This window comes from Eptatretus burgeri, chromosome 3 (assembly GCF_056783735.1).
Source record: "Eptatretus burgeri isolate ZD-2024b chromosome 3, Ebu_testis_v1, whole genome shotgun sequence".
Lineage (NCBI taxonomy): Eukaryota > Metazoa > Chordata > Myxini > Myxiniformes > Myxinidae > Eptatretus > Eptatretus burgeri.
The window spans coordinates 35,342,080-35,366,897 of NC_140963.1; the positions used below are offsets into that span (position 1 = coordinate 35,342,080).

Below are 24,818 nucleotides of genomic sequence, written 5' to 3' on the forward strand. Positions count from 1 at the left end.
ATATATATATATATATATATATATATATATATATATATATATATATATATATATATATATATATATATATATATATATATATATATATATATGTACATCGTACATGTATATGAAGGCATGATGGGCCAAATGTCCATTAAAATTGCTTGATGTATTATTATTCATTCCCAGTTGGGTCATAAACACATCATATGAGCCTCGCCCATGTGACCTGCACACATTTACAAGCAATGACGTCGTTTCACTTCTCTGTGTATTCCCCGATGTCACGTGATTGTTTATCCAGTCCAATGAGGGCCAAACGACCAACTGGCATGATCGATTCGAGACGTGCGAACTTCCATACTTGCCTTGCGCCTCCGAGATATTTCGACTGGGTTCGAATCCCAACACACCTATAAACTATTTCCTGGTTTTTTTTCCTCCAGCCGGTTCATGAACGACTCGTGCCAAGACGTTATCGGCTGCAGTGCCCAAGGTAAGAATAATTGGGGCAGTTAAATAGTGGAGGTTAAAGTCCCTCTTTTTCACTTTGATCTGTACATAAGTTATCCTTTTGAACCTGATACATTTTGTAGGATTATGCAAACAGCTTGTTGGTAATTCTTATTAAAATCTCGTTCATATTCTTTGTGGATCATTTCATATCAATGTTTGCGAAGAAAGAAAGACATTTAACTTAAAAATTAATATTTCAATTCAGAATAATTAGAGCAAGTTTAATGGATGTGTAGGGCTGGTAGGATGGCCTGGAGTTAGGCACACCCACCTCCAAGCTGTCTAGCCTGGGTTTGAATCCTGCCCCAGCTGTAAACTGACATCCTGGTATTTCACAGGCATGGTGATTCATCAATGTGTGTTGTCTCTTGGATGGATGTTAAACGGTCGTCCTGTCTACTGGTATTAGTTGGTGTTCATTGAAGAACCTCCCCTGAGGAGAAGACAATTTTTTATTTACAAATTACACAGGGCACGGCCTCGGGGTTCTTGCAAGGAAATTCATGACGTGGAGTTCGGTGTGGGTGATTCATATGTGGGCGATTCGTGAGGTCCGAGTGAGACATTTTCACGGCTTGGGGCCACCTTGCCGGAAGTGGAAAGTTGCTGCTTCCGGCCATCGCAGCTGGGCCGCGCGGGGGGCCAGGGCCAACCAGAGCGCCTGATGTGGGAGACGAAGCATCGCTTGGGGGTGGCCCCCCGCCCTGCGCCGCGGGGGCGATAAAAGTCTGAGCGGAGCCGTTCATTTTCTCTCTCTTCCCTTCTTCGTCTCCTACATGCGCTGGACTTCATCACCTGGACTCCGCCCTCCCGTCCGCATCGCCTCGACTCCGCCCTCCCGTCCGCATCGCCTCGACTCCGCCCTCCCGTCCGCATCGCCTCGACTCCGCCCTCCCGTCCGCATCGCCTCGACTCCGCCCTCCCGTCCGCATCGCCTCGACTCCGCCCTCCCGTCCGCATCGCCTCGACTCCGCCCTCCCGTCCGCATCGCCTCGACTCCGCCCTCCCGTCCGCATCGCCTCGACTCCGCCCTCCCGTCCGCATCGCCTCGACTCCGCCCTCCCGTCCGCATCGCCTCGACTCCGCCCTCCCGTCCGCATCGCCTCGACTCCGCCCTCCCGTCCGCATCGCCTCGACTCCGCCCTCCCGTCCGCATCGCCTTGTGAGCAGGCGAAAACACCACCTCCAGGAATGACAACTAGAATAACCATGCCAATGGAGTGAATGATTAATTGGCCGTGTCATCAGAGAGGAGGAGAGAGAGAGAGTTAGGATCAGAGTGGGACATGAAGAAGGAGCGGTACAGAAGCGAGTGAGGCAGAATCGGCAGTCGGAAAAAAGGGCATTATGGCTGTCTTTTCCTCGACTCATTGAAGAAGTCTGCATGATTCTCGTGTTCGTGCTGAGGAAAATTTGCCATGTGATGAAGCAAGATGCTGGCCATTGACTTAGGCTGGGCCATTTGAGACCGTGCCTTGAATCCTCGTGTTGTGCCATCGAGGAAGAAGGCAGTACTATTCTGCAGAGGAGCGGCAGCGGCAAGTGTGATCGATGAAACAAGCTGCACGGCGGTTTCTGAACCCTCGTGTCAAGTATCACCACCCGAATTGCCTCCTGTACGCTGCCCACCGAGAGAGTGGCTTGCCGCCATCTTTGGGCATGTTTTTTTTTTTCGCACAGTGACGATGCGGTTCGGTGATCCTCAAGCTCCAGAAACTCATCTCTGGACACCGAGCTGAGTGCCTGGAAAAAGGGAGGATTTTTCTATTATTTATTCCACCCCCACTTGTCTGTCATGGGTTCGAGTATAAACCCTTGTGTTGTGCTTCCGTGTCCCTCCGTTCTCCCATCCTACATGTTCACTCATCTCCAAGGATCACGTGTTCACCTCCAAGGGAGAACTGTTTTGGCGATTCGTCCAGGTAGGGGCTAACTCTCTGGATACGACAATATCAACAAACAAATAAAGAAACAAACAAATAGGCAAACAAACAAATATATAAACAGGATGGTATTCATAGAATACTTACCCTGCATTGTCTTGAGAAGGACTTGGTGTGAGCCAACTCTTTTGGCAGCAAATTTGTAATTAAAAAATTAAAATCAAATGGAAGACCAATTAGAATAGGTACTGCATTGGAGTAATTAGAAGGAACCCAAACAAGCTAAAAGCAAAGATGACGTCACCAGGAGGAACCTGGATAGGATTCAGGTTTCAGCTGTTGCTCCCTCTACCCTCAGACCCATCCCGGCACAGTCAAGTGAGCTTTATTCAAAAAAAAGAACTCAGCTTCAAAAATTTAATAATTCCGGCTTCCAGACCATGCGGCTGATCAGGTTGAAATTTAAAACATACATTCCCCATTAACAATAGATCATAATTTTGAAGTTTCATGACGAATGATGCAATGGTTCACGAGAGAAAATTAAAAAATTATTTTCCTTCAATCCAATATGGCTGCCAAACCATGTGACCTATCAATTATTCATGAACACCCTGGTATCTTGGGCTTGGGGAACATGTGAGTGAAGTTTCCCCTCGATATGTCCAGCCATTCTGGATAAAATATACATTTTATAGGTTTTAGGGTAAATCCAATATGGATGCCAAACCATGTGACCTATGACAACCACGGGGTGAAGCTTTTTGTTCTTCATAGACAGGTGATCATACCTCTAGTTTCTCCTCGATCTGTTCAGCCGTTTCGGAGAAGAAGGTTTTTGAAGGTTTTATTTTAAATATGGCTGCCGAACTACGTGACCGATGACGTCATATATATATATATATATATATATATATATATATATATATATATATATTTCTGTTGAGTAATTTATCCCGAGATGAACCTCAAACATTTTCGTACTGATTGGATGTAGCGTTGTACATATGCAATTATGACTTTGTAACGAAGGCACCAAGGACATTAAAAAAAAAAATCAAACTTATTCCCCATGAGGAGTACTTGCCGGGTGCCAAGTTTCATTTTCTTCCGTGGAGTGGTTTCATCGATAGAGATCCAAAGGTTTTTTTCTCCATTTTTCCAATATGGCTGCCACACCACGTGATCTACGACGTCATAATTATTATTAAAACATTCTACATGAGTAGTCGCACCGATTGTGAAAATTTCGTGTCAATCCGACAATTCAAGAGAAAAGGGAAGAACAAAACGCAGACATGCATGTACGCACGTACAGGACCGATCGCATAACCCTGGGCTTCTCGCTTCACGAGCATGCGCGAACAACGACAACAGCACGCGGTAGAGCGCATACCTCCATCAGGCTGAAGAGTTTACATTTTGTATCCCACTGATAGGCTGGATCTGGATCCGCACCTGAACTAAAATCAAATCCGCTTGTTCTTGTCACCTATCAACTCATCCACCTCATTTTGAAATATCATGTTGTATCTCATATCATGTTTGTTCCAATGTCCCAATCTTCTTCTTCTTCTTCTTCTTCTTCTTCTTCTTCTTCTTCTTCCTCATGCATATGGCAGTTTAGCTGCCAGTGTAGCTATCATTTCTTGGAAGCGCGACTGTATTGCTGATACAGTGCCCCTCCACCAGTACACACTGGTATTCATTTCACCGACCTTGGAAGGATGACGGGTTGAGTTAATCCCCTGGTGTATCAATTCAGCGGCCAACAGGCTTGAACTCAGGACCCTAGGATCCCAAGCCGCCACCCTAACCACGAAGACAACACCAGGCTACAATGTCTCAATGGTGAAGAATCACCTTAAAATTATTGCATCCAGATCTTCCCCAAAATCAAATCAATTCGTTCTTGTCGGCCGAATCCGTCCATAACTTTTTGAGATATCGTACAGACAGACAGACAGACAGACAGACAGACAGACAGACAGAGGTGAACACATAACTTCCACTCACTTTTGGTGGCAGAGGTTAATATACAAATTCACTTTTATACTATAGATCAGGGGTCTCCAACCTGCGGCCTGCGGGCCACAGGCGGCCCCTTAGACCGGTTTATGCGGCCCGTGGTGCCATATTAAGTTTACATTACAATGCGGCCCGCTATACTGCCAATTTGTCAGGGTCAATGATAAAAGCGTTCTGTAATTTTTATTATGATTTTGATTCATATTAGACACGTGTTTTTAACACGATTATTCATCTATCATATTCGTTGGCAAGAAAAATATATTCAGCACTAATTTTTGTTTAAATTTCCACATATTCATTATATATATATATATTTTTTTTTTTTTTCGGAATTTAGCGTCCTTTTTTTGGGTGCGGCCCTCCGCCCCTCACCACTTTGGTTTTGTGGCCCTCCGCTCAAAAAGGTTGGAGACCCCTGCTATAGATAGAAGGTTGAGAAGAATGAACGAGTACCACCATGGAAATGTATGCGCAGTTGACGTTTCGAACATTATCCCCTCATCAGTACAAAACAAGAATTGTCCGGTGCTCGCTGGCCTCACTGTTTCCTTGATGATCATTCCATGTTTTGTGGTTTTTGCCCACAGAATATTAAACGGTTCACAACGAGGGGAGGGAGATTCCCCTGCGAATTCCATCCCATGAAAACCTTCCCGCTGTTTTCCCCAATCATGAAGGGGATTTCAAGGCCGTTCGTACATGATGTTTATGTGCGCAGCTGATTCGACGTACACACCACGTACACATATTACATACATGTGACGTTGGCGATTTAATGTTATTAGTCCCGCATTTTAAATCCGGTGGTGTTTTAATGAGGTGTACTTTAATTAGACCATTGTGAGTCATTAAACAATGGGAATGTCGTGTTGAAGGGGCGGGCGGAATACATTGACGACGTATTTCAGTCGTGTGAGCTCGGAATGTAAGATGGATCACGCTGGTAATTAGCAAACGGTGACGACGAGGAAGTGGTTTAAATAATTCATGTGATCGGCAGCGAGGAGGAGTCCATGGCGACGAGTGCTCGAGTGGTTCTTGCCTGGGTTAGTGCTTTGCTTGTTCCGGTTCAGAGTCCGCACCGCTTTTCACGGAAACCCTTCAGCGACGTGGAAGAGCCGAGACCGACGCGGTGACATTGGGTTCATGACGGCGGACCTGGCTGTTTAAACCGTCGGGGAGGCCTTGGGTAGCTCACTCTCGCAACGTCCTGGATCCGCCGTCGATTTTCGCTCTTAAGTACCGTCGTGACCTGCCTTTTGGGGTTTATACCTCCTTTTTGGGGTCTAGATACCTTATTGGAGTTATCTGCTTTCTGGGCCGGGTTTATATCCGTCTACTGCTTGAGGTTAATACCAGCTTGCTTTGGGTTATCTGATTTTTCAGGTTTATATTTGACTTTTTGGGGGTTTATACCTGTGTTGTGGGGGTACTGACGTTGATTTTGTGGTCAAGGTGGAAATGCAGAGTTATTTGTTGTACATGTTTGTCCTTTTCGTTTTTTCCTCAGCTCGGCCCGCCCCCAAGCAATTTATCAATAAATGTTGAGTTATGTATGTGTTGAGTATGCAGACATTGATTATTTCCCTCTTCCTCCTTGCCACCTAACATCGCTGCCTCCCCTTCCATCACCCTTCTACCTCCTCTCGACCGCACCACCACCACCACCACCTCCTCTCGACCAACGCACCACCACCTCCTCTCGACCAACGCACCACCACTACCTCCTCTCCACCACCACCGCACCACCACCTCCTCTTCACCACCGCACCACCACCTCCTCTTGACAGTACCACCACGACCTCCTCTTGACAATACCACCACCACCACCTCTCAACCGCACCACCTCCTCCCCATTCCTACCGCACCATCTCCTCCCCATTCCTACCGCACCACCACCTCCCCATTCCCACCGCCCCACCTCCTCCCCATTCCCACCGCCCCACCTCCTCCCCATTCCCACCGCCCCACCTCCTCCCCATTCCCACCGCCCCACCTCCTCCCCATTCCCACCGCACCACCTCCTCTCCATTCCCACCGCACCACCTCCTCTCCATTCCCACCGCACCACCTCCTCTCCATTCCCACCGCACCACCTCCTCTCCATTCCTACCGCACCACCTCATCTCCATTCCCACCGCACCACCTCATCCCCATTCCCACCGCACCACCTCCTCCCCATTCCCACCGCACCACCTCCTCCCCATTCCCACCGCACCACCTCCTCCCCATTCCCACCGCACCACCTCCTCCCCATTCCCACCGCACCACCTCCTCCCCATTCCCACCGCACCACCTCCTCCCCATTCCCACCGCACCACCTCCTCCCCATTCCCACCGCACCACCTCCTCCCCATTCCCACCGCACCACCTCCTCCCCATTCCCACCACCTCCTCCCCATTCCCACCGCACCACCTCCTCCCCCTTCCCACCGCCCCACCTCCTCCCCATTCCCACCGCACCACCTCCTCCCCATTCCCACCGCCCCACCTCCTCCCCATTCCCACCGCCCCACCTCCTCCCCATTCCCACCGCCCCACCTCCTCCCCATTCCCACCGCACCACCTCCTCTCCATTCCCACCGCACCACCTCCTCTCCATTCCCACCGCACCACCTCCTCTCCATTCCCACCGCACCACCTCCTCTCCATTCCCACCGCACCACCTTATCCCCATTCCCACCGCACCACCTCCTCCCCATTCCCACCGCACCACCTCCTCCCCATTCCCACCGCACCACCTCCTCCCCATTCCCACCGCACCACCTCCTCTCCATTCCCACCGCACCACCTCCTCTCCATTCCCACCGCACCACCTCCTCTCCATTCCCACCGCACCACCTCCTCTCCATTCCCACCGCACCACCTTATCCCCATTCCCACCGCACCACCTCCTCCCCATTCCCACCGCACCACCTCCTCCCCATTCCCACCGCACCACCTCCTCCCCATTCCCACCACCTCCTCCCCATTCCCACCACCTCCTCCCCATTCCCACCACCTCCTCCCCATTCCCACCGCACCACCTCCTCCCCATTCCCACCGCACCACCTCCTCCCCATTCCCACCGCACCACCTCCTCTCCATTCCCACCGCACCACCTCATCCCCATTCCCACCGCACCACCTCCTCCCCATTCCCACCGCACCACCACCACCTCCTCTTGACAGTACCACCACGACCTCCTCTTGACAATACCACCACCACCACCTCTCAACCGCACCACCTCCTCCCCATTCCCACCGCACCACCTCCTCTCCATTCCCACCGCACCACCTCCTCCCCATTCCCACCGCACCACCTCCTCCCCATTCCCACCGCACCACCTCCTCCCCATTCCCACCGCACCACCTCCTCCCCATTCCCACCGCACCACCTCCTCCCCATTCCCACCACCTCCTCCCCATTCCCACCACCTCCTCCCCATTCCCACCACCTCCTCCCCATTCCCACCGCACCACCTCCTCCCCATTCCCACCGCACCACCTCCTCCCCATTCCCACCGCACCACCTCCTCTCCATTCCCACCGCACCACCTCATCCCCATTCCCACCGCACCACCTCCTCCCCATTCCCACCGCACCACCTCCTCCCCATTCCTACCGCACCACCTCCTCCCCATTCCTACCGCACCACCTCCTCCCCATTCCTACCGCACCACCTCCTCCCCATTCCTACGCACTACCTCCTCCCCATTCCTACTGCACCACCTCTATTCCACTACCTCCTATGTGCTCCATAAGTGTTCTATGTGCTTCATTTTACCTCTTTATTTCCACACCCTCTGTGCATTCAAAATACATGGATAGCTTGACCTTCCTATCTCTTTTGTTCGATGTAGTATGTGAGTGTTAATCATTTTCCTCATGGGAATACGTAACACTGTACCTTGGTAAACTCTACTTCCTGTGTACTTTCCTTTTTAGGTTCTTTGAAGTTCACCACTCAGGGATTTCCCACTTGGTGTCTTTCACTTCTGCAATCATCCAGTTTCTGCTTGGAGAACTTCCATTCCCGTTTTGCATACCTTTGAACTGATGCTGCTGGTTTCAGGAAGAGGTATTCGTTAATCTGGTAAGTTAACATTAAAGCTTTATCACATAATCCTTAAATATGATGTGTCACTTAAACACATCTCCTCTCCCATATTGCTTTTCCTCTTTCTTTCTTTCTTTCCAACAACTAGCAGAAGGGCCTGTCGATGATGGGCACTTGAGTACTGTTCTTCTGAAACGAGCTCATATCACCATGTTCTGTGATTGATGAATTATTTAATTAATCTCTGTGCACATCCAGTGGTGTGCAAAAGTATGAGTACCGAAGGAGATTTATTACTTGAGACGTGATAACGAAATAAATTGTTGTCATATAAAACCAAAAGCGCTTTCAAGGAAGGGATTTCCATGACCTCTTAAAGATATAACAACACAAATATAACAGGAAAAATGAAAATCTGTCTTTACGTGTAATCAACAAGTTAAAATGACATAAAATGTCATAGCCCCCGCTGTTTTAGTAATTTTGCTGGACAGAGTTAAAGGGCGAGCTTATATTTATGTACAACTAAAATGGCCGCCAGCCGGCCATCTTTGATTGCATAATGAAACAAAATTATGTGCATGTGTACACCTAACCGTTATGTGTTGTCTTTTTGCCAAATACAAATATAATCAGTCCATTCATGTACGAGATATGGTTGCAGACGCACGCACGGACACGAAAATCGAGAATAAATCCATAAGCCCCCATTTCAGACAAGTCCAATGGGGGCTAATAATCAATGTCAGCCACTTTTGTCTTGAGAACTGCCTCAACTTCATCTAAGATTGATTTAATTGATTTATGGATTATAGTTTAGTCAATCTTTTCACAACAGTGTTATGATGCACACCAGAGCATGATCAGACTGCTCACATAAATTTATTTTTCTCTCATTCTCTCAACTGCATTCAAGTCAGTCAATAATAACTATAACTAGAGTACATACTTCCACCAAGCTGAAGAGTTTACGTTTTGTATCCCAATGATGGGCCGGATTTGGATCCGAACCTTCACCAAAATCGAATCGGCTCGTTCTTGTCACCTTCCCAAATCATCCACCGAAGTTTTGGCGTCACTTGTCCACAACGTTTTGAGATATCCTGCTCACAGACAAACAGACAGGGGTGAAAACATAACCTCTGTTCACCTTCGGTAGCAGAGGTAATAAATTAAAGACTATGGAGACATATCTTCAATATTATGACAAATTTGTGCTTGAAATTGTGATTTGAGAAAGCTTGACATTGATTTAAGAAGTGGACTCATAATTTTGCACTCCACTGTATATGTTTACAATTTAATTATTGCGTCAGTTTCCCATCCACTTCTAATCAATGACATGCACAACCAGCGGGCACTATTTCGGATGGACACAAGCACACTCACTGCGTTACAGTAAGATTACAATTGCACATCATTCCTTCATTTTTGAACTATTCTTCTTCAAATTTATCACGGAGTTGCCTTCGTCCAATACACCGAGAATCCCCCATCGGGATTTGTCAAAACATATTGGATCAAAGTCGTTTACGGAACGATACAGGGGCCAAAGTTCAAAAATTGAGGCTTTTGTGGCTTGCCCTGTCTCACTGTTTTAACCAATCTATACAATAATTGGCCAAATTATACCTTACCACAGGCCCATACATTCTAAAGCACTTACACATTGGTCTGATGTTCATTCTTAGTCATCTGGAACGTAGTGGGGAGCTAATGGGATGGTGCGTCGTACGTCCGTCTGCAAGTACTTGCAACTTCTCTGAAACTAAACATACAATTTTGATGAGACTTTATCACAACGTTCATCACCATGTATGTACCAACGTTTGTTCGTGGCATCAAAAAAAATTGGGCCCTAAGGGGATTGACGGGGGTTCTCCCCCAAAATAAGTGTTTGCTTTCTTCTCAGAAACTACACATGTAATTCTGATGAAACGTCACCACAACCTTCATCACCCATGATGTACCTTATTTGTTCACGGCATTAAAAAAAAATATGGGTCTGAGGGGGTCTATGGAGGGAGTTCATGGGGCGGAGGGGTTGCCCCCCCCCCAATTTATGCATTTGCTTTCTTCTCTGAAACTACACACACAATTTCGATGAAACGTGACCACCACTTTCATCAAAATTGTGTGTATAGTTTTGGAGAAGAAAGCAAATGCATATTTTGGGGGGGCACCCCCTTGCACCCCTCAGAGGGTTTTTTTTTCTTTTCCTAATGGCACGAGCAAACTTTGGTACATCACGGGCGATGAAGGTTGTGGTGAAGTTTCATCAGAATTGTTTGTAGTTTCTGAGAAGAAAGTAAATACCTATTTTGGATGACAACACCCTCCTGTGGACCCCTTTGAACCTGATTGTTTTTTATTTATTATTATTTTTTAATGCCATGAACAATCTTTGGTACATCATTGGTGATGAAGGTTGTAGTCAAGTTTCATCGTAATTGGGTGTGTCGTTTCTGAGAAGGCAAATATCTCTTGGGGAGGGGGGGGGCAACCTCCCCATAAACGCCCTCTGTAGACCTCCTCAGACCCAGAATTCTTTCTTTTTTTAAATACCATTAACATACTTTGGTACATCATGGGTAATGAAGGTTGTGGTCAAGTTTCATCCAAATTGTATGTGTAGTTTCTGAGAAGAAAGCAAATACCTATTTTTGGGGGCAACCCCCGTGGACCCCTTTTGGCCCCGATTTTATTTAATTTAATTAATAAATGTCATGAACAAACTTTGGTCCATACACGGTGATGAACCTTGTGGTAAAGTTTTCATCAAAATCCGATGTGTAGTTTCAGAGAAGTTGAAATTATTTGTGGATGGAAGGAACGGACGGACGGACGACACACCATCCCATGAGATCCCCAGAACTACGTTCCAGGTGAGCTAAAAATTTATAAGTATTTACTTTCTTCTTCGTTACATTTTTTGAGTCAACCTTGCCTCCCAGTGGTTCCCTGGTTATCTTATCTAGCCGCTACCAGGTGAGTGCCCAGGGTTATTGCCCCTATGTTTGAACTTAAATGGGTCAAGGGTCAAACATTCTTGTGAAATTCAGGTTTTTGGCATGCCAAGCCTTTATTTTTTTTTTAGCCAATGCGGACAAGACTCGGCACAACCATTTCATATTAGTCAGGAGACAATGGTCTGGTGTCTTTCATTCAATTTTTCAGTGTTCAAAAGTGGGTTGGGGAGAGACGTATTGCATTCACTTGTGAATATCGATGATTCTGAGTTAACTTTTGTTCTCTTATTATTGTAGCCAACAGAGAAAACCCACAATCTTTGCTCACTACTGGCATATTGAAGGGGACTGCGAAAGAAAATGGCTGCAAGAGATGCTGCACAAGATGACGTCTATTTGGACACTGATGTGGTTGACTTCATCATTGCCAAAAATGCTGTGGACCTCATTCAGCTTACAGAGAAAAACAACGTGAGTTTGGACATTCATTCAAGCCCATTTCCATCCATGTGCAATGTTTCATTTCGACCAGTTGGGCCTCAGTTGGATGGAAATGGCATTGAGGATGCAAGAGAATGTTTTACCAAACTTTACTCTGATGCCGTGGCGGATCTGCGTGGATCTGTTGTGTCCTTGGAAAACATATATCCAGACTCAGCCCATCTGGATGAAGCATGCCAGAATGTTGAGGAAACATTCACAGATGTTATTGTCGTCAGAGACCTGCGTGGTTTTCGGTTTGTTGGAAAGGCTGATCAAGCAGACAAGGCTAAGAAGCATTTCCTTGCATGCTTGCAACGCAGAAGCACCACTAGTTCTGGGGCTAGTGTTAGTAGGAACACTAGCAGTGAGAATCGTGGGTCAAAAACTGTCTGTTCGTCTGCAGTGAGCAATGATAAATTGAGAAAACAGGAAGAGGATCGAGGTAATAATGTTGGAAATGCGACGACCTCCAATACCAAGGCAACGCCGATGGATTCGGCAAAAGAAGATGTCGAAGTGTGTCCAATTTGTTTAGTACCACCGACAGAGGCACGGCGCTTAGAAAAGTGCAAGCACGTGTTCTGCAGGGCATGTGTGGAGCGTGCACTGCAGATTCGGCCTGCATGCCCACTATGCAGCGAGCCTTATGGGCAGATGGAAGGAAACCAGCCACGGGATGGCCAGATGAGCGTCCGCACTATACCCACAATGCACTTGCCTGGCTATGAGAGATGCGGCACCACAGAGATTGTATACAACATCCCAAGTGGAACCCAAGGTGTAAGTAATGACTCTTTCTTTTTAAATTCCTTTTGATGTGGTTAAAGCGTACTTCGTCATATGTGTTAGAGTTGTTGTGTCATTGGATTTGACTTCCATTTTTGTACAGTACGGTACTCGCAGGGGCACGACTGCATTATGGAGCATATCATTATTTGTTGGAGTTTCCAAAACTCTTTCCATGATTTGTCTGTCTGTACCTTTCCCAACGATGCAAATCTTTCTCATGTCATTCCCCATTTTTACCCTTGATCTTTTCCACCCACATGAACCAGACTGATCTCAAGCTTCTTACTTTTAGGTTACCGTTTCCTCCCAGCAATTCATTCCCTTACTTGTTTTCTCCAACTGTGATCCCACGACCCCTCTGTGACCTCACTCATTCATGAGATTAGATCTTGTACAAAAAATTAATTTGCAATGCTGACATTGAATATTCTGTAGTGGTGTCTTTCCCAGCTATCCTTTGGGTAATTATCCTGCATTTTGAGAATAGGGTTGAGTACCTAACTTCTTTAGAACCCTTCTTCGTCTCTAACTGCAGTAATAGTCAGAAGAAGTTGCATTATTTGTGAATGTTAAATGAGATCAGATTTCCTTTAAATCAAAGCCTGTGCATTTCGTGTGTGTGTGTGTGTGTGTCCTCCATAACTCCAAAACCATGAAAACTAGCAGCCTGAAAGTTTGCATGCATACTAAGGGAACTCCAAGGGAGTGCATGAATGAAAACTGGCTATTTGGGCAAAGTTAAACACCCTTTTGTAAGATGGTTAATGGCTTACTTTCATGAAAGGCTTATCCTTGGTCAGCCCAACTTCACCTCACAGGGGTCTTAGCCACCATTTTTGTTTGGCCTACTAAATATGCCTTGCCTTAGAAACACTATCTACTCTTACAGACTAATTAAAGTATATAGGCTTCATCAAAATATGACTTTGGATTTTAGGATCGTATCTTGTGGATTAAATAACTGTCGATCTGGAGTGAAATCTGAAAGTTTTAATAAAACAGTGATTATAATAACTGAGTGTATTTATTTAAGGAAGGCTATGATCTCACCTTCTCCATATTTACAAAAGAGCAAGTGAAATTCCCAAAGCATTAAACTTAACTTCTTCTACTATTCTGACAATTATATTGAGTGAAGAAAAGATTAACAAATATTCCCGAAGTGTAACTTCATTGAAAGCAATGAAAATTATTTTAAGGAAGGCAAAAGCTCCCACGGCGTGGGCGTGGTGACCACGGCTCTGTTCTCCATGGGGGAAATCCCCAGAGTTTGGAAGGCAAAATAAATTAGAGGATTACAATGAGTAAAGCGAACAATGAGTTCAAGAGAGAAATGTAAAAAAAAAATGTTTTCTACATTAGGGTTAGGTATGTAGATGACATTCTACATACATTCTACATAGCTACAAAGCGATGCATCCCCACTCCATGGCAGGATGGCCGAGAGGTACACACACACTCGCTCCAAACTGTCTTGCTTGGGTTTGAATCTCAACCCAGCTATAAACTGTTATCCCGGTGTTTCACAAGGAGGGTATTCATCAATGTGTGTGCTGCACCTCAGATGCAAGTTAAACTGGGAGTCGCATCTGCCGGAATTAGTTGATGGGCATTAAAGATCTCTTTACGGTGTCCTTTTGCGAAGAATAGGGGAGCTATCTCTGGAATCCTGGCCAAATTCCAAATTCCTGCTGTAACCTACAGGGGTACTACATCAGCAGCACTTCCACACCCTCGATCAATGATGCCACTCGCAGCTTTGTGCTGCACAGGAAAAAAAAAGAAGACTATCAGACCCCTATGTATGGCATTTTATTGTAATAATATTTTAATGACTTTACTCTGAAAAATTTCCACTCCAATTATGAAAATTTTAATTCACATAATGATAGAGTTGTTTCGAGAGTGAATTCAAATTGTCTCACAACAAAACAGATTTTCAAATACGTTTTTCACATGGTCCGCAATATGTGGGCTGCTCGCGAGTTGGAACACCAAACAATTTACATGTTCTGGCCCTTGATGGAGCAATGCCGGGTATCTTTGCTAGTATATAATAGACATTGGGAAATGTGCTTTTACAGAAATGTTATGTTCAGGTATCAAAGCTGACATTTTTATATGAATTAAAATCACATCAGAATGCAACTGATAAATCAACATAGTATATGGGATTTTAACCTGATCTCTCAGAATCATGAGCTAGACTGCTGGAGTATATCCTCAAACTGGCAAAAATGCTGATTTGTGGTCATACCATAGTCTTATTGGCTACTTGAGTTTTAAAGAATATTCGTTGACATTTGTAGCCATTTATGGAGGTGGCCTTATTGTGAAAACGGTTTATGGATATCTCATCTGATCGAGCGAACTCGGGTACACCTTTCGATTGCTTGCCACTCAATTTTACTCGAGTCGCTATGCAACTCCTGTCGCAACTCATGCTATATATAGTCACAACTATATTGATATTGTATCCAAAGTCGAGCCTTGTGGAAGAGCAAGAACACTGAATGGAACAGGATACAACATAAAAAGAGAGAGCGAGAGAGCCATCAGCAGGGTTGAAGGACAAAATAGAGGGAGACTTGGACAAATAATGGGTGTGGGGAGGATGCATGGGGTGGGCAAGATTTATACACAAGCAAGCTCTCAGAAAGGAAAAACTGGAATTGTGGAAGGAGGTGAGCTTGGGGGTCATATTTTGGGATGAAATAACTTATCTCTATTATAATACCAAGCTTGCACACTAAAAACTCGGCTCGCCGTCACACAATCCCTATGAAATTGCTGTGGCACTTAGCGGACATGCCGACAATGTTTGGGAAGTCTTGGCGTTCCATAGTACCACTTGCATTTTGCACAATGCGTATTTTTGTCATTCCCCGTGTACGGTCTGTCGTCTGCAACCAGCTATGTTGTACTGCTATCCCGTGCATGTGCATGGGTATCGCTAGTTTGATATACTAGTACACCCACTCCCTACAGGAGTGGCAGGAAGGGTCATGTTATTATCCTCTCTGGGATATATAGATTACAGTAGATCTAGGCTCGGATCCAATACTTTGTGGTGGAGGGGATAAGCATCGAATGGGATTCCTCCAAATTTCTTTCAGTTTTGTGCATATCAAAAAAAAAGATAAAGGTTAAAAAATGTTTAAAAAGGCAATCGTATGTTTTTGTGCAATTTTTTTTTTTTTTTTTTTTTTTTTTTTTTTACTTCTAGGAGGCCTGCCTGCTCCACGATAGGCCAAGATAAGCCATTTATATGCGTTATAACATGGCATTTGTCCAAGGAGGAAAAACTCCTTGGGGAGAGGGGATGTTATTGGTTCACGAAAAAATATTTTCACGAAAAAAATAAGTGACCACTGTATTCGTTATTGTTGTGTGTCTGTATGTCTGTCTGTCTGTTGGGTAGTCGATCTCGTCGAAAAAAAAAAAATTGAAATTTGTTCTTCCTTTATCACTTTTTCCGTCGATATGTTGGGTAGTCGATCCAGTCGAAAAAAAAATTGAAATTTGTTCTACCCTTAGTCTCAGTTTTTCCATCGATATGTTTGTCTGTCTGTCTATCTCTAAGTTCCGTCCCGTGCTCCGTTAATACAATGGCAATTTCGATGAAACTTGGTTGGTAGGTTCATACCATGACCTAGTTGTGGGCAAATGAGAACCGTTGCTATGGACATCACCGTTGCCCAGCAACGGGACTATCAAATTTTTGAAAAATCCCAAAAAATTAATTTTTTCAAAAATCTGGCCACGAGCGACTGTGGGTAGTACATTCAGCCATATTGTCAAAAATTTCCAGCCGCATCCTATGAAAACTGTCGGAGAAGATAGACTTTGAATGAACCCTGGTCGAAAACAATAAAAAAACGAAGTTCGTTATATCTCAGAGACTGTGTCAGATATACATGAAACTGGTATGGTAGGTTTATGGTATGTTCGAGTTATGTGTGAGAAAGAACCGTTGCTATGGACCCCTCCGTTGCCTAGCAACGGCCGACTACCCTTGTCCGCCTACCGGCTTGTCTGTCTGTCTGTCTGTCTGTCTGTCCCAAACATAGCTCCGTGGGTTTTGATCCGATGCTGATAAAATTATGGTGGGAGGTTTATATCATGATCTGGTTGTGTTTTCCTGAGAATGGGCGTGGTGCGCCCATAATGGGCGGAGCCACGCCCAAAAAAACATGTGTTTTTAGGGGGTAGCCGATTTCAAGTTGCATCTTTTCCTAGGGGGTTTGTCGAATCTGACAGGGGTTTCGGTATTTGGTTAGCCCAATGGCACCTGCATAGCCCCACGGAGCTCGATTTTTCATTTTCGTCCCAAGGTCAAGGTCACAAGGTCACGAACTTAGAAAATTGCAAATTTTGACATAAAATTATCTTCTTCGAGGGGTTTGTCGAATCTGGCAGGGGTTTCCGTATTTGGTTAGCCCAATGGCACCTGCATTAATCCCCACGGAACTCGATTTTTCATTTTCGTCCCAAGATCAAGGTCACAAGGCCACGAACTTAGAAAATTGCGAATTTTGACATAAAAATCCATCTTCTCTGAGGGGTTTGTCGAATCTGGCAGTGGTTTCGGTATTTGGTGAGCCAAATGGCACCTGCATAGCCCCACAGAGCTCAATTTTTCATTTTTCTCCCAAAGTCAAGGTCACAAGGTCACGAACTTAGAAAATTTCGAATTTTGACATAAAAATCATACGACCGCCCAAACTTTGAGAGTTTGGATGACAATATTTTTTATGCATAATCTTGAGGTCATTCCCCACCTAAAGTCTTCAAACCATTTTGCTCTATCTCAAACACCTTGTCCGTGGCGCCCCCTTCAAGTTTGTTTTTACGCTGATTTCCTCAAAGTATGGAAAATCCGAGGAGTGTGAAATTCCATATTGCCAATATGATGTTATATTGTTCCTGGAATGTTCCAGAGGAAGTTTTGCACCAAAGGTCATAATCCTTGACCTTTGACCTTTTAAAGTTCACAATGGTCAAATTTTCAAAGTTGTGGGAATCGAACCAGGTTTTCGACCTTCTTCGACGATCTAACTCCAATAAGCTATAGCACGTATCCTGTTTCCTTATTTTAATGTCCACAACATTGTTTTGTGACCTTTAAAGGTTATGCAAAGGTCAAATTTTTTAAGTTGTTGAACGAAACCGGGTTTTCGACATTTTGCAGCTCATAACCTGTCACCCGTACCACATCATGTTGATCATTTTTATAACTTGGTCAAAAATTATCACATTGTCTCATCCTTGACTTCTGAAACCATCTACATCGTCAAATACCACTCGTGAACCATCGTCGTCTTCAGACTTGTTACTATTAATACTGTTTTGTAATAACATTAATACTATGCTATAATTTGTGTTATTACTTTTGTTGGTCGTAGCAGCCTTGGAAAAATGCCATGATTAGCTATCATTTAACACAGATATACACCTGAACACGGATTTTGCCCAAGGCAGAAAACCTCCTTGGGGACGGGAACAAATGAAGTTGCTACTACCTCCATCGATCGTGTGACCCTTAGTCCTATCAAGTTTGATTGAGATTGGATAAGTAACAAGCAAATGTATCGTAGTCAAAAGAAACAGACAGACACCAAATTGTGTATTTTAGTATGATTTTGCTGGCAATGTTCCACATCCACAGGCAGAACATCCCCATCCAGGGCACCCTTATCACGGAACATTCCGCACAGCATTCTTACCAGACAACCCTGAGGGAGGCCATGTCCTAAGGTTGCTTCAGAGGGCCTTTAAACAGCGGCTCGTTTTCACTATCGGTACTTCGCGTACGACTGGCATGGATGACGTCGTCACTTGGAATGACATTCATCACAAAACCAGCATTCACGGTGGACCAATGCTGTAAGATTCTAAATCAGTATTTTTGCATGCATTGTCGAGTTTAAATATATATTTTTTTAATGATGCCGAAAGACATCATCTGTAGCAGATAGATTTTAACTGGTAGTGAGTCCCAGGAGCTCCAGAGATCGTACTGCCACAGAAATACATTTGGAGGCATGCACGCCAGTCCTCATGGAGGAACAAAGTGAGAATTAAATATTTTCTCCAGAGTGGCCAAAATGATGTTTCTTTAAGACTTGAACTTGAAATTTATTATTGAAGGCGGGGTAGGGTAGAGCATGCGCCACCCTATTTGATGCATTCTTAAGATCATCTGACATTGTGAAGAAAGTTTTTAATGGCACAGGATAAGATCTCTCCCACAAAACAGCTCCTGAAATATTTTTTTTTGAAAGGTTATGCTTATAATAATGCCACAAGACTACCTGTGCTCTTTCAGTGAGTTTACCTTTTATTGATGTGCCTTTCTTTGGATTACATAAAATAGCTTGCATCTTACAAGATTACCTGTGCTCTTGCAGCCAGTATAAATATTGATTGTGTACACCTCCCTACAAACCGCTAAAACTTGCTGTTTAATTTGTTCGGAAATGATAGAAGGTGACATCTTATTACTGATGCCAGTGAAATAGATTACAGATATCATACTGGCATTTAAGACACCACTACCTGCACTTTCGAAGATGATTGCTAGCAATTCTACTGTTTTGTTTCTCTCTGGAATGGAAGGAAAGGGTAGGGTTGGAGGGGAATGGGGGTAGGGTTCAATGCAGTGTGATGAAACGAATTGAATGAATAGGTTGTATTACATAGAATCCATTCTGTATTTAACTTGCAACATGAATTGGCTCTTTGTCTTGCAGTTACGGATATCCAGATCCAGATTACCTGAAGCGCGTGCAAGAGGAATTGAGAGCAAAAGGAATTTTTTAAGCTGCTGATGTTAAATTACGATTGCATTAAAATAAATGGTTTAAAGGAGGTGGGGGGCTAATGACTACGAATGATAGATGAACATTACATTCCAAAAATACTTTCCTGATTCGAAAATATGATGCTTTTTATTATTATTATTATTATTTTTAACCCAAAATTAATTTAGGCATTCAGGCACTTGTATTTTATTTATGGAGGGAAATAAATAAGTAAATAAATACAAACACATGTACAATACTTATTCTGACTAATTTGGTTAATACTTTACCTCTAACATATATTCATGTCATTGTTTTGACATTTTTATTGTTGAGTCTCAGCAAAGATTCGTTTTTGCCATGTTCTGAAGTACTTAATACGTTATCAATTTTGGGAGATCTATATGGTGGGCAAAAAAAAAAATGTTCTTTTTTTTTTTAAAAGTATATTTTGTTTAGCTTAATGTTCTTTGGTGGGGATTGGTGATCACTGTTGAACAATGGGGTAGGGGTATACCCCAAATTGGTATGTTTAAACTTCAGGACCTTTTGTTCAATGGTCGTCCGAAGGTTAAAGCAACGATATTAAAATTCATTGACATCTCATTTTACAATTGTGTTCATAAAATTTGATTGTTTGTAAAGTATACGAATAGCGATGTTCAGGGTCAGTTTCTGACAGCTGTTGGATGTTTGTAATCATAGAGTCTGCAACGTTGTTAACCTCTGCCCATCGTAATGTTTTCGCCCCTGTCTGTTTATCTGTTTGTGTGCAGGATATCTCAAAAAGTTGTGGATGGATTCAGATGAAATTTTGTGGGCATGTTGGGTGTGTGATAAGGACGAATTGGTTTGATTTTTGTGAAGGTCCGGATCCGGATACGAGAATTTAAGGGATTCTTCACCATTGAGAGATGGGGCCAAAACAATATATAGCACAATATCTCAAAAAGTTGTGGACGGATTCGGACGAAACTTGGTGGGCAGGTTGGGTGTGTGACAAGGAAGTATTGATTCAATTCTGGTGAGGATCTGGATCTGAATTGTTTTTTTTTTTAAGTGATTCTTCACCGTTGAATGATAGGGCTAAAACAGATATATATATATATATATATATATATATATATATATATATATATATATATATATATATATATATATATATATATAGCACGGTATCTCAAAAAGTTCTTGGTGGACGAGTTGTTTCGGTGACGAACAAGCCGATTAAATTGCAGTTCAGGTCCGAATACAGATCCGGCCTATCGGAGGGATACAAAATGTAAACTAATCAGCCTCGTGAAGGTATGCGCTCCACTGAGTGCCATTCTCGTTCATACTGTACTTATCGTCATGTAGTATTGTCTTACTTTTCTTTGCTGGTGGAAGTCTATGAATTTTGAATGAGCCTATGCAAGGTCACTAAATTTTATGCACATCGATACACCTATACAAATTTACCACAGCTTTTACAACATTATTATCCTGCAAACGACTCATTAACACGTATTGCAAATGAACTTGCTGAACCCAACCTGTATAAAGCACTTATGATGATTTAGTGCAGGAGTGTATCCATATGGTTTGCGTGCCATCGCACCTGCACCGTGCCAAGATTATGTGGGTCTGTGACATAATGAGTGCTGTGTTTATGACTTATGGTTTACATATTGCTTATTACCTCCTTTACCTTCGGCGGCAGTTATGTTTTCACCTCTTTCTTTCTGTCTTTGTTTGTTTGGTTGTGTGCAGGATCTCTCAAAAAGTTATGGACGGATGCGGATGAAATTTTGTGGACAGGTTGGGTGTGTGACAAGATCCGAATGTGGATCAGGATATGAGAATTGTTTAATCTTTAAAGCGATTCTTCACCATTTGAGAGATATGGCCAAAAACGATATAGTACTGTACAGCGTGATATTTCAAAAAATGTATTGGGCCTGATGTGTTCTCATGGATCAGGCATTACGTGGCAGAGGTATGTGCTCTACCGAGTGCCCTTCTAGTTTCCAATTTGTTGTTGTTGTGTGACAATGGTAGCTTTGCCAGTAATGAATAATCAAAAGATCACCCATATGCAAGCTTTCACCAAATGAAAATTAGGCTAATTATTTTTTTGGGAAACCTTCTGCAGCATATTATTAATAATCAAAATTGTATAAGAAAGTTCTTGAGTGTAAGTTATTTGCAAGTGTGAAATTTAAATTAGTTTGTGGTCCTGTATCTAAATTACTTTTATACAGGAGTACTCAAGGAAATGTTAATTATAGATCGAATATCAACGGTGTTGACAGGATGGTTCAAATGTAGTGCACTCATGTTTGAGCTTTAAAGCCTGCGTTCAATTCTCAACCCGAGTGAACTGTCACCTGGTGTGGGCATGCGGGGCATTGCACCAGTACGCTGTCCCTCCGGAGGAGAGGGATGTTAAGCCGGCTTCCCATCCACTAGCATTTGCTGGTGGATGTTAAATACCTTGCAGGGCCTTTTGAAAATTGCAGGCCATTGTGTGCTGGCACCCTGACTAAATTCCAAAGCTTAACCTACACTATTGTCAGAGCACACTTCAGTAATGCATGGGCATTAACCGTTTTCCAGGAGATGGAATTCTGGTGTGAGATTTTGGCTAAAGTTAATTGTATTATTTTCACCCTGAAAAACAATGCCGTTAAATGATGTGTTAAAATCTGACACTTGCCATTATAGCATCATGATCTGCCATAAGTTGGTACAACATAACCAAAGCACCTTGGCTGGAGATTTGTCTTTGACTTTTTTTCATGTTTGATAAATTGGTAGCCTTTTTTTTAATTTTTGGAAAAGCGATGCTTTTGTTCGAAGAACAATGAGGTTTATCAAAAAAGGGAACTCGATAATTAGACATTGATTAGCTCGTGATGAGAGCCTGACAATTTGTTATTTGTGACAACACCAAGCTCTGGATTCCACCATTTAAGCAATGATTGGGTAATCTCAAGAACAACAACCTTTGTGCAGTGGAGTGCAACATAATATGGAGTGAGTGACATTAAACCTGGATATAAAATATCATATTCAGACGATACATCTGACGGCTAAAGCGGTGAGCACATGATGCAGCGTTTGTCATTTACTCATGGAAGTAAACTTTTCACATTTAATCTTTAAAAATGACGATGCGAATGGATTTTGGAGAAGTAAGATGATAGCCAATGAGAGTCTAATGTTAACGTTTGTATGAATGAACGCTAAGCAGATCTCTTGCCTGACTAAAGACCAGCACTGGCAATGCCATATTCGACAGGTCACAACCCCAACCAATAACGGACTGGCTGCACACGAAGAATAATTAATTTCATTGAAATTTAGTGCCAATGTATTCCTAATTTGGAAAACCAAACCAAATTATTTTGAAGTGACACAAATTTGATGGCTTCTGTGGGGCTTGGTTACCCTGAGCACTTGTCGGGTCTTTGGTAATAAGACGCAGACAAGAGGGCCCCCTAGACCCTCAAATTTTTCGGTCGCAAAAACCACAGGCTGTTAGCATCCATGGTCATGCAACCGGTGGCAAATTGGTTATTGAATCTCTGTCAGATACGCATCCGATGGGGAGAATCGCAAGCCTCACCATCATATTTATTCCCATGATTCAACTGTTTTGCTTCCCAAAAGTAGGTTGTGGTTCCTTGGTTTACCTTAGCAAGAAACATGCCATTAAGGTTATATTCGATGGGCAATGTGGATGACGTTTGTTTGACAATAACGGTCTCAGACAAGTCTGTTATATTTATCCATTAAGTAATACGTTGGTTTCAATAAAAATCATGAAATGGCTGTAAAAAATAATTTATTTTTGCTCGAATTCATTCAAGTTACTTTGTCAAAAAAATTTTTGAAAAACTTGAAAATTAAATGTAGCTCCTTCTGATGAAAGGCTACTGAATGTGTGGATAATGGCTGCATGTTTTTCATTTTTCAGCACCACAGTTGTGAATGTAATTACATTTGCATTGTTGTAATGCAGCTGAGCTTCCACATTGTATTTCTCAGGATAGTTGTGAGCTTTGAAGATTATATCTTTCAGAATGCTTGTCATGGAGTTGATGGCTCTCTCCCCTTGCCTCGCCATCCCTACACAATATTTGTTTCTTTCAACTAATATTTTCATTCATGTTTTTGTTTGAGTGTAAAACTATTATGCTAATAGTGTATAATTCTTTGTCAGTTGTGATATTTCAGTTTGACTTCAAAGCTGTCAATGCTGGTGACCATTCAAATCCATTTTGTTTGATTAGTTGTTGTATTAACAATTTGTAATGTGCATGAGAAAATATTCTAATTCTTCTTGTGATTGTGAAATAAAACCTCTGCCATTTTGAAATTGTTTTAACAAAATAAATATCTGTTTTATTGTTGGTCATATATCAGGGTTAAAAATATTTTTTTTGGAAGGATCTTTTGAAGTATTCTGCCTCACTCCCAAGAAAAAAGAATAATAAAATAAAATCACCCCCGTTATGTTGTTTACAGAGAGCTAACTTGTATGTTGAAGGGGCTTTAGTTACGTTTTGTTTTGCACATGTTATGATGGCTCAGTATTTAGCTGTACCACACTACGGTAATAAATCCCAGTGACTCTTCTTTTGTCGTCATCGGGTTATTTGACCTGGGACATGAAGAAGGGGTAATTCAGGAAATAATTTTAAAATTCACCATGAAATTTCACATGCTCTCACATCCTAATGTCTAGTGAACATGATGATCTGACATCAATAATTTTGTATTTTTCTCTTTTTATTTGAAAACATCAAATAACCCCAAGTCAGATGAAGAACGAGGCAAGAGCTGATTTGAAGTCGTGTTCAACAGTCCGATACCGGAGAAAATGATGATGATTTGTTTGCTGTATGATGGATTCGTTTTCAGAATTATCCATGATGGAGACTTTTCTCCCTGATTTGAAGTGAGAAGTGGACAAAAAAAATATGCTTGTTGTTCCTGATGGTGATTGACTGGGTAATGAGATAGTTGACGGAAGGAAACCAGGATGGTATCAAGTGGAAGATCTTGATTGTACTGATCTGTGTTTGGTATCAGAAGTCGATGACGATGTGAAAATAAAGACAAAAAGTATTTGTAGGAAGATTGAGATTAACGAAGAAGAAGTTTATTTATCTCGTATCTGTTATCAATAAGCAAGGGGGTAGTGAAAGTGATCCATTAACTCAAATTGCAAATGCTCAAGCAATGTTTAACTCTATCAAACATTTGGAATTTCAGACAACAACCACTAAAAACCAAGATGAAACTTAAATTCCAACGTCAAATGAGTGTTATTATAT

At 43.0% G+C, this 24,818-nt stretch overlaps 2 protein-coding genes across 9 annotated transcripts in view; one reads left to right on the forward strand and one right to left on the reverse strand.

Moving 5' to 3' along the window:
* LOC147029674 (protein mono-ADP-ribosyltransferase PARP14-like) overlaps positions 1–24,818 on the reverse strand; it is a 111,091-nt gene that overhangs the window by 84,129 nt on the left and 2,144 nt on the right. The window contains exon 2 of the mRNA XM_085872880.1: positions 9,400–9,553. The gene's annotated coding sequence lies outside the window, so the exon portion shown is untranslated. The remainder of the gene's footprint in view (positions 1–9,399; positions 9,554–24,818) is intronic.
* Positions 286–24,116, forward strand: DTX3 (deltex E3 ubiquitin ligase 3). 8 transcript variants are annotated; one of them, XM_085872907.1, is made up of 6 exons: positions 5,303–5,458; positions 8,339–8,486; positions 11,247–11,335; positions 11,717–12,682; positions 18,360–18,577; positions 19,444–24,116. In XM_085872907.1, the coding sequence occupies exons 4-6, from the start codon at positions 11,780–11,782 to the stop codon at positions 19,511–19,513; spliced, it is 1,191 nt and encodes a 396-aa protein (XP_085729033.1). In that variant the 5' UTR covers positions 5,303–5,458; positions 8,339–8,486; positions 11,247–11,335; positions 11,717–11,779; the 3' UTR covers positions 19,514–24,116. The 8 variants fall into 8 exon arrangements, with proteins under 8 accessions (XP_085729028.1, XP_085729033.1, XP_085729026.1 ...); XM_085872902.1 differs by lacking the exons at positions 5,303–5,458; positions 11,247–11,335 and adding an exon at positions 286–478; XM_085872900.1 differs by lacking the exon at positions 11,247–11,335.